The sequence below is a fragment of the Anser brachyrhynchus genome (assembly GCF_964034855.1).
Source record: "Anser brachyrhynchus genome assembly, chromosome: 7".
Classification (NCBI taxonomy): domain Eukaryota; kingdom Metazoa; phylum Chordata; class Aves; order Anseriformes; family Anatidae; genus Anser; species Anser brachyrhynchus.
In genome coordinates this window covers 24937925-24951578 of record NC_137701.1, presented here as the reverse complement: position 1 = coordinate 24951578, position 13654 = coordinate 24937925, and the positions used below count along the sequence as shown (strand labels likewise).

Sequence of the window (13654 nt, the reverse complement as noted above, 5' to 3'; positions counted from 1 at the left end):
AAGGAAATGTATCAGCTCAAGTGCTGCCACTGTCTGAAAAGTATCCCAACTCTATTATAAACCATGCCAAAGGTCTAACTAAGGTTAGAAAGAAGATTGGTCTCCCTTTCTTCTCTTCATTTGTCTGCTCACCTCACTTTGCATGGCTGTTCTTGTGCCGTCTCTGACGAAGCTGCATTAACGGTACCACCATATTGGCAAAAGGCTCCTAGGAAGGATGGAGCCCCACCAGGTAATCAGCCCTTCTTGCCAGGATGCAGTTCTTCCAAGCCACGCGGCCGTAAGGGCTGTTCTGTTCAGCTCTGCCTGCTCTCCACCAGCAATGGGGAACAAACCTCTTCCCTGCCCTATTTCCAGCCCTGTGCTCCTTGCAATTCCCTGGTGTGCCTGCTGCAGTGCTCGTGGAGTTATGTTGGTAGGAAGTGACCTCTGGGGACTGTCCAAATCCTCAGTGAGTCAGCTCAGCTTGCTAGCCCTGGGAAAACTATTAACTGCCATCACTGAGGGTTTTTTCTGAGTCAAATTCGGCTGTGCGCTTTATGGCTTATTCAGGAAAAAGCACATGGTGGTGGCTCTGGGGCTTTCTCTAGTCAGTGCCCTCCACAACAGCTGTCCTGTGTGCTTCCCTTGCCTTGCTTCTTCATTGCTTGTTGCTTGGCAGCTGTAGGAGGGATCGTCTGTTTTATCCCTGGTGAAAACTCAGATGAAAACATCTTCATTTGGGTTTGGACTGGATGAGCCAATTGATCTCTAAATCTAGTGTCCTCGTGCTTGCTCTGGCCCAGCTTCCCTGCGGCTCTGAGGTAAGATGTCCAGTCTTACACTTCAGGGCTTTTGCCATTTGTTTTTATTTCTTTAAAAACTTCTCAAGCAACAAATCCATCAGAAATGTGACTTCCTGGAAGGAAAGGAGGAGCTGACGCTTTATGAAACACAAGAGATTGGAAACCGCATTCGAGACAGACCAGCCCAAAGCGTTATGAATAAACATAACAGATGCTGGGTGGGAGCTTTGCTTGTGTGCTCAGGGTCACACTAATGGGTGAACTTGGGGTTGAGGAGGAAAACTTCATTACTGGGGAGAAAGCAGAAATCTTTGGCTGTGTTGTGAAGTACCTGTGTGGTATTTGATGGCTTGTTTGCACTTAGAAGACTAAAAGATATTTTTCTTCCCAAATTTAAAAAAAACCTGCTTGCTAATACCTATAATTTTCCCTTTAAACATTATCTGTTCTTGGAAAAGGGGGATTCCAGAGGCAGCTCTGCTGCGAGATCGGTTTGTCTGTGCTTTCTCACTTGCTTCAGGGAAAATCAGCCAGGGGAACCAGCTCAGTAATGCAAACCACTGAAGCCAGCCCTGGCTTACCATACCTGAGGCAGGATAGTGCCGAGCCCTCTGAACTGTGCTCCAGGCTGATGGAGGAGTCCGGAACTGAGTGGGGAAGTAGCGAAGGCCTCTTTCCTGGCGTGGCTGGAGGTGGGAAAGGGCCTGGCTGGCCAGAGTCAGTGCAGCACCCTGCAAGCTCTAAGGGTGGAGAGTCATCATGTCTGGGTCACGTCTGTGCCTTTGAAACGTCAGAGCTCCTCTCAGGGAAAACCCCTTTGGCACGACAGCGGGCAGAACAAAAAAACACGTCTCCTGTCTCCAGGACCCTGGATGATCCCTGGTGATATGGAGACAGGAAAAGTGTCCACCCTGGAAGCCAGAGGACAGGCTAAAAGTCAGCCTTCTCCCAGTGCTAGGGAAGACCTGAAAGCTCTTCCCCGTGCCACATGCCTCTGACAGGCATGGAGAACACTCCCCCCCCCATATCCCAGTGGGGCTGGAGGACCCAGTTTCCACCTGAGGAAGGGTGAGCTGCTAGTACCGCAGTGATGGGCAAGGGTATCGGTGAACTTCCCCAGCCCTGGGGAGAGACAGGTGACATCTTGGACTCAGTTAGGGTGTCAATGTAGCATCAGTCTGCTCCTCCAGGGAATAATTTCACCTATGCAGTGTTTCTGTCCAGAGGGTACCAGAGGTAATGAACTCTCCTCTTGCTGTGGCTTTGCTACAGTCCTGCCAGAGTACCTGTGTAACTGTGGGTCTTGGACCAGATTCTTCTTTAGGGAGGGATGATGTATAACCACAATCAAGAGTCTCAAGACAGGGTTAATAGATGATGATCTAGTCCTGACTAATCATTTAGCCTTGTATTCAGGGCCGTGTTACTCTTCAGGGTCCCATTTTCTCCTTTTTTTCTACAGGAGGAAGTAAACAAGCTCTGACCCATCACACAATTATTGTTCAGGCATAGCAGCCTCTTGGCACAGGTGCTGCCAAACGTCTGCTATCTTTTGAGACACTTGTGCACTCAGCTTTTTCCCTAGACATTTTTTTATTGTTTCTTGTCTGGCCCAAATAGCCACAAGTGCTGACAGTGTGGTGGTAAATGAGTAATTGCCAGGCAGATCACATCATACCGTTTTGGACTTGTCCCCTTCCAAAATCAGTCCGAGTCAGCAGAGAGAAGAGAGGTGGGCAGGTTTGCTGCCTCATGGTCTGAAAGCGCTGTAGTGGTTTTGCTCAAGACGTACCTTTGTAGCTTGTACTGTCCCCCAGATTTCTCTGTCCGACTCTCCCAACCTGCTCCCCTATTTCTCCCATGGAAGCGTATGCAGTGTCTGCTCCAAAGACAAAGATCCTGCAGCAGGTTATCCCGCTCCTGCTCCATCAGCGGTGTGGGTAGGGGCTGGAGGGGGCACTGGCTGGCGCCTGCATGGTGCTGCTGCCGTGAGCTCCCTGCCGCAGCTCCAGCTCTGGCGAGGTGGCTGGGAGGGGGCAGGGTGACCTGATTCTGTCTGCAGCTTCCAGCTGCCGGGCTGGCCTCTTCTTAGCAGCTACAGCAGCCCGAGGACTGCAAGGGAGCAGGCAGGAGAAAGCACTGAGATCCATGCTATACACCGAGGGCTCGTTCTCTGTGGGGTCCGTCAGGTCCTTTGGTGGCACCTGGTGAGCTGACAAGCAGGGATGAAGAAGAAGTAGAGACCGGTGCCTCGGAAGGGAAAGAAAAGCCCAAGTTACTTTGGAAAGGCTACTGCGGGCTGGTTTGCTCTCCTCCAGGCTGCCCGTGTGAAGTGTCCCATCTGCACAGCTTGGGTCTGGCTATCTAGCACAGCCTGGGAGGATGGGTGGGAGATGGCACACGGTTGAATCCAAGAGTGGGAAGCAACTGAAATAGCATTGTGAAATGCCAGCATCGTGCCTGAGGAGGAGGAAAGGAGGGCTGGGATGTAGCTATGGTGGAGGGGAACGGCAATGTAATCTCAGCTGTGTGAACGGGGGTGAAGATGACCCGATAGCTGAAGAGTGGGTTACTGAGGAGGAGGAAGCTCTAGCAGGAAGAAGGTTGCAGCAATGAGGCAGGAACATTGCAACTCTGTTGACAGAGGAGAAGGCACTTCCCAGAGCAGTGACAGAAGTTAATAGATGTCATTGTACAAGCACTTTGAAAGCCACATCATGTATGTCCATGCCAGCATGCACACAGGATGTCACTCCTTTGGCTTCTCAGCTGCTTTGCCCGCTTTCCTTTGCCCTCAACACAAAAACCTCTCCCTCTCTCAGACACTGTTTGCTCCAAGGCCAAACCTGGAATGTGAATGAGCGTTGCCTAGACCATGCTACAGACAGAGACGTGATCGCCCTGTGCTTCTTTGAAAGACCATTCTTGGTCTCCTGGGAGCAGCTGCCACCATTGCTCACAGGCATGAGCACAGCGTGTGCTACGTGCCTAGCCTGGTGCACCTGGTGGTGCCCTGCTCCTGCTACGGGGGCTTCAGTAGGAATCAGGTAGCCCTGTATTGGTCTGTTCCTGGCAGTACTGGAGGTGAGAGAACAACTCTGTAGCAAAGGAAGGGTGTGTGCTTTATGGGTTCTGGCCAAGGAGCTCAAATAGGTAGGAACAGGAATAGAGGAACTACTATACAAATAGGGAACGGATCCGTGCCTTATTCATTTCCTTTTCCAGTGCTGAAGGGTAAAGCTGTGGAAAAGCACTTGTTTCTGGTAGGAAATCAGACTGTATGGCCAGGTGGCATGCTCTTATTTGTCCTTCTCCCCATTCCTCCAGGTGTTCCAGTGCCCCAAGGCCTCCCTTTCCAGAGAAAAGGTCTTGCCAATGCACCAGACCAGCATCGACGGGGTAGAAGACATGTCCATGCTGGGAGATCTGCACGAAGCTGCCATCCTGCTTAACCTGCACCAGCGCTACCAGCAGGGTAACATCTATGTAAGTGCTCGACTGGGCCACATCCCTTCAGGCTGACGATTTTTGTTTACCTTTGGGGCTGGCACTTTTCATGGGAAACACTGATTTTAGCATTGTTTCCTGAGCATTGTTTCGTGTGGTTAAAAGGGGAGATTTTTTCTGCTTTGTGCCTTGCCAGCTCCATCAGCCCTATGAGATCCTACCCCTACCAGAGACGCCTCTTTGCATATCTAGAAGAACTTTCCAAACATGAACACAAATCCTAGAACCTCTAGGATCTGCGGTAGTTGTGCAGCTCTGTATCCTCCATGAACATCCGTGTTTTACCAGCTGGTGTTCATGTTCCCCAGATTCCCCGTTGTTGCAGTTCAGAGTTTATAGATGGCCAAGTAGACTGAAAAGTGCAGTGCACACAGGTTGTTGTTGAGATACCCTCCTGATTTGGACAAAGAGCTCAACTAAACTAGGAAAGCAAACCGGTTGCGTACTTCTGCTTGTACAAGCAGTTCTGTCTTTATTAGTTGCTCTGCTCTCCTTGCACAGCTGAATACCCAACGCATGTCCTGATTCCCTCTTGGGCCCTCAGGAAGGAGATAAGTGGCAGGAGAGGGATGCGTGAGGGAAAGCACACTGGGCGTGAGGCTGCTGGGATGGCAGTGTGCTCTGGCGAGGCTTGGAGAGGACAAGAAGGAAATATTGTGAAGACTGCCTTGGCCTTCTTTACCCTTATCTTGCCTGTCCGTCCTGTATGTGTACCCAGAGTTTTTCAGATTATGACAGGAAAAATGTAAATCTGTGTTGCGTAGCAACTGTTACTAGGGCAACCGAACCCTATGCACCTGTATTCCAGGAAATGATCAATAAAGTGACCCGGTTTCTGAAACATCTCCCGCAGTGGGATGTGGAGGGTGCTGCGCATCCTTTCTGGTTTCTGCAGACCCCTGCCTGCTGTCTCTCAGCACAGCCCCCATGTGCACACACTGTTTGGGCAGCCCTTGGCCTTGCTGCCCTGTCTGACCAGTGCTTGACACCCGCAGTGTGTCTGTGCAGCTCTTTGCCAGTGAACGGTTCCCCTTTTGGGTGTCCGTCTCCCGTTTGCTCTCCCTCACGCTTTGCAACGTGAGGCAGGGCTGTCTCCTCAGTCAGTGCCCCGTGCCAGAAATGCCACGCCACGTGCTCTGTGACCGTGTCACAGGACCCTCTCTCCGTAAGCCTCTGGCGCTGGTCTGTCACTCCTGCTCCTCTTCCAGCTCCGTGCCTCCACCAGCCGTGTGTAAAGGTGTTAACGTTCAGGTGTCATGTCATTTTTCACCTGCGCCTAGTGTATGCATCTCAGCTGCGTGCCTCAGAGCTGAGTGTCCGGGAGGTTTACGAAGGGCCCTGACTTCTGGAACACCTCAGTGAAGGACCGCGAGCCCCTCCTGTAGTGGGACTGTATCTGGTGTATGGCTGTGCACTGCCTGACCTGGCGGGCACCAGACCTGACACGTGTGATGCATTTCTGCAGTGCAGACGTTAACGCTACAGCTACCCCATCACTAGCTGTTAGTTTTGCCATAGCGCTGCTGCGTGCGGTTTTCAGCTAAGCAAAAGTTGAGAATGTCAGCTGTAGTGCCACCTAATGATTTGCAGTGATCCGCCAATACCAGAAATGAATGTCTGAGTTTATTTAATACCACCTTAACAGACTCAACAGATTGAATGTAGTAGGCTAAGGCTGCAGGTAAAGCTGTACTGAGTGGAGTTATGCCCATCAGTCAGGGCCAAAAATATCTCGAAGGAAATCACAGAGATCAGAAAAAGCTGAGAAATATCATCATTTTCTGGAAAACAAAAGCACTGAATGAATGGGTAACCTGGAAACACCAGTATTAAAATAATATTAATAAATTATTAATAATAATAGTAATTAGGGCAATGATAATATTAATTAATTAGGGTAATAATAATTATCAGAGGATGTCAAATTGATATCTTTTGTTTTCCAAAGATTTTTTTTTTCAGGCTCTACCAAGCTGTTTCAGAAAATTATGTGAGCACAGCAACAGCCTGCAGCATTTAGCAATTCCTGCATTTCCCGAATCCTTTAATAAAAGTATACCCAACATAATGTGAGTGATGTATAAATGAGCCAGGAGCTGGACCATCACATTTTTTGCTGTTTCTAGCTCTGCCATGTCTAGCCACCCTTGTAGGACCTGAGAAGTAGACATGCCAAACATGGCATGTCCTGCTCTGCAGAGTTGTCTGGGGAAGATCACTCCTTGCTAATACAGTGGCCAGTATGTGCCTGGTTGATGCACAAATGCAACTGCTGTTATAAATTGTGAACAGAAGTAATCTGTAAGGGGCTTCAGGTGATGAAGGGTGCAACTGGGAAATGGAAAAGTTTCCTAGAAACACCTTTGAGAGATGGCGGCAGTGGAAGTTCTGGGAAGGGCTGCGGCAGGGTCTCTGTTCCATGGGAGAGATGAAAATAGAGTGGGAAGTGCAGAATAAAATATATGAGAGGAAAAAGCTCTGTGAAGATTTGGGAGAAGAGTTAGGATGGATTTCTGGACATCTCTGTTATCCAGTCTCCACACAGTATCTGTTGCTCAGCTGGTTGTACGGTGCTCTTTCCTAATCCGTTTTCTCTTTCTCAGTGCTTTCCCATTTCCTCCCACTTTTCTTGCAAAGATCATCTGCTTGCTTACTGCTTCTATTGCCAATTAATTTTATTTCTGCCTACAAAGTTCCATATAAGACGATCTTCAAGACTTGTTCCATGCTAGTCTGCTCATACGGGTACTGCTGATAACGCAGTTAGGCCTAGGTGATGTTTTTTCCCTGATGATCTGTGATCGTTGCTTTAATAAATGACTCATATAGTTTGGTGACTACAGCATCTTATCAGTCTGGCTTCTGGCTTCGGAGCGTAGCATTGCAGTATGTCCCCAGATTTCATTTGGCAGGGAGAATGCATGTGTCTTTCTCAACACCAAGTGTTTCATTTACAGCTTATCCAGTGGATGCATGCAAATCCTTATATCCATATGTGGTGACTGATAGTTCATGTTTTGGACATAACGCTAGATCTTGCCCCTGGCCACAAGGCTTTTTACCTAATGCAGCTCTCTAAGGGTTACCTCTGACACCTCTGCTGAGGATGGGTGTCCCTGGAGCAGAGCAGCCCAAGGTGTGGGAGCCCTGTGAAGGATGCCACCACACCAGCATCGGCATTTAAGCTGGACTTTAACCATATTACAAATTCGTTGTTAAGGAGAGAGGTGGCACCATTGCTCTGAACTGCAGCTCTGAGAATAACTGGATTTGAGCTGGTTGGCTGCACTGAAAAAAACATGCCCTAAAAAGCTGAATTAATTTCCTTCTGACTTCACAAAAGAAAATGTTTGAAATTAGATACTAGGCTTCGGGTATTTAATTTTAAACCTTGTAAACTCTTCTTAAACTGGGAGATTTTCAAAAGAAATATTTTCAAAATAAAGTGTTTAGAAAATGTAACAGTGTTTTTGTCCTGAAATCCTTGGGCTTCAGCTGTCAATTTTGATTTGGCTTTACCACTTGATTTAAGCTGCTCCAAACAGTACGTTTCAGCAGATGAATGATACGCTTAAGTGGCTCTTTGCATGTGTGTGTCTCCGTGTCCCCTCCTTGTCCAGGAGCTGCTTGAACCCAGCCAAGCCCCCTCCACTTAGAATCCTGGAGAGGGGCCTTGAAGGTGTCTTCTGACCCCGCTTCAGTCCCGACTGTGCTTTTCAGCTTCAAGCATCATGCAAGGTAGCTGGGTATGAAGATGGCTTCATGTTTTTGAATTGTTTAAGCATAATTTAGCAAAGACAACGGACTAAGAACATTTTATTGTCAAACAGTGAAACTCAAGCCACCCCATCCATACCCAGTCCCAGTGATCCAGTGATGCAGCCCCTGCACTGGGGTTTGACATTTTTTGCCAAACTGGGGAGCTCTCTGCTGAAGCCCAGTTTCCTCATTTCCTCCCTTCACCATGAGTTGTTTCAGGACCAGGTTTGTTGTCTTTTTTTTTTCTTTTTTTTTTTTTTTCTGGAGCTTTATTTCTTTGCTGTGTTTTGTTTTCTCCCCTTAGACAAATATTGGCTCCATCCTGGCATCAGTAAATCCTTACAAGCCCATCCCTGGTCTGTACAGTGTGGATGCCATAGACCTGTACAGACAGCACCGCCTGGGTGAGCTGCCTCCCCATATCTTCGCCACCGCTAACGAGTGCTACTGCTGCTTGTGGAAGCGCCATGACAGCCAGTGTGTTCTGATAAGGTCAGAAACGGGAGAACCAGCTACTCCCTGACTGCATGACATGCCTTGCTCTCGCTACTCCATTTGCTATGACTTTTGCCTAAATACCTGCACCACCCTACTCTTTGCCTCTCCCCTGCCTGCTGCAGAGGCCATGCTGTATGTTTATTCCTGGAGATCACCTCTCTGCTGTGGGTGGGATGGCTGTTAGCTCAGTCTGCCCTGGAGCTGTGAGTGGAACATATGTCTTTTCCTCAACAGCGGAGAAAGTGGAGCCGGAAAGACTGAGAGCACCAAGCTGCTGCTGAAGTTCCTGTCAGCCATGAGCCAGACCTCCCTTGGGGCCCCAGCCTCTGAGAAGAGCACGCACGTGGAAGAAGCCATCCTGGAGAGCAGGTGTGCTTCACCTCCATACCGTGGGTCTCCACAGCTGCCTGTGTGCAGGCCACTGCCTTCTGGATGTGTTTGCATTTGGGCTGCTTGAGCCTGAGCGCGGGTTGGGTCGAATGTGGGCTGGGATGCTCGTGCAGCTAAATGGAGGTGCGTCAGGGAGGTGTGGAGGTTGTGGTCTCGCTGGGATGTCACCAACTGGTTGCTATCTCAGATATCCTTGAATTAGGCTTCTTCCAATAACAGTGTGGGGTGTGTGTGGCAGCTGGAGAATTAATACTCCAGCCAAAGCTAAGATTTCTTCATCCTTCAGTAGTAACTCCCCTGCCATGCCCACCCTCAAGCTTGCTGTCGAGTCATGGCGCTGCCCTCAACCCAGGTCTCAGGCCCCCGTCTCTGTGGCACATCGCCCCGCTATGTGGGTAGCCTCCCTCCCTGCTGCGTAGCAGCGTGGTGAATAAAGCTGGAAACCTTTGAACCGTGTGTGTAAAAAAAAAAGGAAAGGTAGAAAAAAAGCTCTTAAGTGCTATACAGTCACGAGTCAAGACCTGCAAAATCTGCTTTGGGGAGAGTGGCTTAAAAGGCTGAAGCCTGCTTAGCGGTTAAGTGGTAACTTGACTGTAATCCAGAAAGCTTACCTCAGGAGGTGGTTCCCCAGCCTGCAAGACCCCACCGCTGCGAGGTGAATTAGCGCAGGAACTCACGGCCTGTTTTGTGTATGCCTCGTGAGCCATTCCAACACGAGTGTGGAGGACTGATTTGGCACCTTCTCCCTGAGGACGAGAAGGCAGAGGCCCGTCCCAGGACGGCTGCCACTCCTCACAACCCCACCTAGTCCCGTGGTGGTTCAGCTCCTCCTTGCAGCTGCCGCTGGCCTCCAACATCCACCTGCCTCCTTCCTCCCCATGCCCCAAAAGGCTTCTGCGTCCATGCACTGAGCCCACGGCCAAACTAAACTATAAAGATACTTCCTTGTGTTTTGCTTGTCTAATTTAGCATGATTTAGAGCTGTAAAGATTGGCTGGCTGGTTACTGCACTCTCACTGCAACTGTGGGGTTCGTATAACCCTGTCCTCCTTTCTTCTGGTTGTCCCCATTAGTTTCTGTTGATTTGTGGTGTTGGTGAGCACCGCGGGATGTTCCTGTGCAATACCATTATTTACATACTTGTTCCAGAGGCACGGGTCTTGGATTTCAAATTCTCCAGGGCAAGGAACTTGCCTCCTCCTGATCCATGCCTACAGATTTCCGTGACTGGATTTTCTATGGTTGCAATATATCATAAGAAAGAAATTTCATGTCTATGTTTTTGTTTGTTTAAAGTGTTTGGGAGAAATTATGAAAATACTGCCTGAAGTTTCTTAAAGGTTGTTGGTCCTTTCCCATAACCACATTTCTCATGCAGCTAACGCTTGCAAAGCGTGAAACTTTCAGCATTTTTTGTGGTACCTATAGTTGTAATTACTTGTTGTGTTATAATCTGTTATAATTATTACATTTTGAACAATGCTGTATCTATCCTTCTCTTCAAGTGGAACCACACAGTAGATAGATGGAGACATTTAAAAAGCCAGTCTTTCTCAGGGTAACAACTGCAGTCATTTTTGTTAAAAATTGTGTATGTTTTAGAATTTAGTATGACCACATACAGGCCATGCTTGTAGCATCTCCCAGACTCCTTGCTTGTCAGGCCTTCAGGTTATTTTAGAATTGGCTAAATTTCAAACATGAATATTTTAATCCTGCATTTGATGTGTCAGTTTGAATGGTATTAGGCTTTTTCCCTGGTGCTGCTCTGTGGAGTAAGAACCAAACTGCATTTTAACTCACCATTTTCCATTTGTATGCTACCTACCGAAGACTGGAACGTGACCAAGAGACAAAGTTTTTCAGCTCATCACCATTTTTTTTTCCCTGCAACTTCTTTTTTTTCCTCTCTTAGAATGAAGTTTTCAAATATATGATGTGTATATATTCCCTCTGCTTGGAAATCATGTGGCTTGTAACCTAACCAAGTTTTAAGTAACAAGAAAGAAGTTTGTGTTCCAGTACCAGACAAATCAGTTTAGTACTATGTTTGTTTGGTAGTTTGAAAATATTTATTTGCAATTTTAAGAGATGGCTTAGATTGTCTTCTCTTACAGAGAAGGAAGCAGAAACAAAAAAAGTATGTGCTTTAAAGCTACAGAGTACTTGCCTTAAATGATGTTTCTGAAAATCCTGAAAAAAATACAAGCCTATTTCATGGGATGCTGCTGTGTTAAGCACACAACCTGACAGGGTTTTGCCACCTTTCATTTTCGAATCTGCTTTTGTGGGGAATGCCCTAGACAGCATGAACACCAGCTGCCCACACTGATCAGGGACTGATTTAATTAGCTCCAATCCCAAAGGTTTAAAATTTGTCTAGCAGTGTGTTAAATTGCTTTTGCCATCCTTCCTTGCCCTTGAGCTCTTCCTGCTTGTCCAGTCTGATGCTGCAACAAATTAATCTCACGTGGCAGTGCATGCTGTGCAAATGGCAAAAGGCCGGGCACGGGCTTTGTTGTAATGGTATCGCGTCACCAGTCATGTCTTCATTGCCTTGTTCCTTGCAGCCCTATTCTGGAGGCCTTTGGAAACGCCAAGACAGTTTATAACAACAACTCCAGCCGCTTTGGCAAGTTTATCCAGCTGCACTTCTCTCAACACGGACACATCCAGGGAGGACGAGTAACTGACTGTATCCTTTTCTTCAGTGGACCACACGGTTGGAGTGAGTGAACATGAGGGGAGGAACTCAGGGTGGGTCAGGAAATCCCACAGCACCATTACTCAAAGTCAGTTTATGAATGTGGGTAAATCTGCAACCTAAAGGGGAAAGATGTGTTTGTTTTGTGGCTGTGGCTCCTAACTCTGGAAAATCCTTGTTTATGCAATAGGTGGGAACATAGTTTTCCTTTTAACTTACACAGTCACAACACTTGATACTTAAATCCCTACAATTTGCTGCCTAGGAAGATCCTTCATGTATACTGCACCCTGTTTTTCCCAGAAGATCATTCCCTATGTTAGATCTGCCAATGAACTCATGATTTAGGAAAGTGAAACCCAAGCCAAGAGCCAGTATATCCTGCACAATATTTGGATGCAAAGGACAACAGGAATTCAGAGGGCCAATTACAGCTCCTTGTTTTGGGCCACCCATCTCCAGTGGACCTTGAAACCCTAATCAAGGACAAGAAAGAGTCAAATTATGTTGTGCTATGACCACTTTCTTCCTTGTTTGCCCGTCTACCCCTCTCCCAAAGGCTGTGACACATCTTTTGTCTACATGAGGCAGCTAAATCTGCCCTGGCTACATTTATTGATGTTGATGTTCAAAGCTGCCGATCACTGCAAACCACACCAATTTCCACTGGAGTAGCAGCCAGATGAATTTACTACTGCTGTAAACAACAGGCTGGGATTGTTTGGTCTCTGCTCTTTGTGTTGTCGGTAGATGAAAGATAGCTGTCTCTTGCAGAAGCAATGAGAACTGATGCAAGACTTGCTGTATGAAATATGGACTTTCAGATTAGAGTGCTCTCTCTAATCTCTCTAGGCAGCCCTGATGTGCCTCATCCTTTGTTAGGTTATCCCACCATTGTGCAGGTCCTATGCTCTATCTGACCCTGCCCTTTTAAATGTCTCTTTGCTACATAATACCTTTGTGGACAAGGAATAGGGAGGAGTATTTCTATACCACTTGAATGTTTTCTCCTTAACATGTTGTTCAGATTTACTGGAAAAGGTAGGTGTCACCTCTACTGGCTGCTGGGTGAGCCCTCTCCTAATAGCCCCAGTGGAGCAGTGCCAGCTCTCCTGCAGGATGCTGCTGCCTCCATCCCAGCGATGGAGCACAGACCTTAGCTCTTCAGGTTTTACTACCACAGCTGTCCCAAGTGAGGAAGAGGGTGGTGAAGGAATAGGAGGTTCTGTATTTATTGGAGCCTGTTCTCCAGCCTTTGATAAACACCGGACACTACAGAGAAAATCAAAAAAAAAAAAAAAAAAAGTGTTTACTGAGGGGAGATCGAGCGAGTACCTGGAAACTCAATTCTGTAGAGAGGCTTATGGGATTACAACTCCAAATGCCATCAACTCTGCTCTGATTTATTTGGACTCAGGAACTCACTGAGGAGCAGGGCCAGAGCTGGCAAGGTGCAGTTTGACCATGAGCACACTCTCTCAGTGAGTTACATGCTTAGATGCACAGCTGCGCCAGACAAGATCTTGATGTACAACTTATTTAGACAGCACCATCACTAAGCTGGAAGAAGCCCCTCTTGTGCATTGGCCATAGAGAATTACCTGCGTCTCAGTCCTCTCTCTGCCTTTGCGACCACAAGTGCAATCTCTTTCCACTGGCTATGCCTGTGTTCTTTGTTTCAGAACAGAGTGGTACACCAGAACCCTGGAGAGAGGAATTACCACATCTTTTATGCTCTGCTGGCTGGCGTGAGCGGGGACATGAAAGGTAACTTAATTTTCTGGGATAGTGCTCTTTCCTCTCTCCAGTCCAGCGTGTGAAGCCTTGGCAGGTGTAAGTCAATTAGAGCATGGATATTTTGGGTACTTGATACATAACTTTTTCCTGAAGTCTGTATGGTGATTTCATGGAAAACACAGAAAGGGGAGTTGAGAGGAAGAGGCTGAGGATGACAGAAATACTATATGAGAAAAGATGCCTCAGGCACTCTGAAATGGAGGACAAAGTCTGT

At 47.6% G+C, this 13654-nt stretch overlaps 1 protein-coding gene across 4 annotated transcripts in view; it reads left to right on the top strand.

The window, feature by feature from the left end:
• LOC308198550 (unconventional myosin-X-like) overlaps positions 1-13654 on the top strand; it is an 85753-nt gene that overhangs the window by 12508 nt on the left and 59591 nt on the right. The window contains exons 3-8 of one of the 4 annotated variants that reach the window (XM_080601133.1): positions 4113-4271; positions 8356-8543; positions 8784-8918; positions 11510-11634; positions 12671-12684; positions 13326-13410. In XM_080601133.1, the coding sequence (XP_080457259.1) occupies positions 4113-4271; positions 8356-8543; positions 8784-8918; positions 11510-11634; positions 12671-12684; positions 13326-13410 (706 nt within the window). Of the gene's footprint in view, positions 1-4112; positions 4272-8355; positions 8544-8783; positions 8919-11509; positions 11650-12670; positions 12685-13325; positions 13411-13654 lie in introns of those variants that run through there. The other 3 variants (XM_080601135.1, XM_080601136.1, XM_080601134.1) reach the window with 3 other exon arrangements.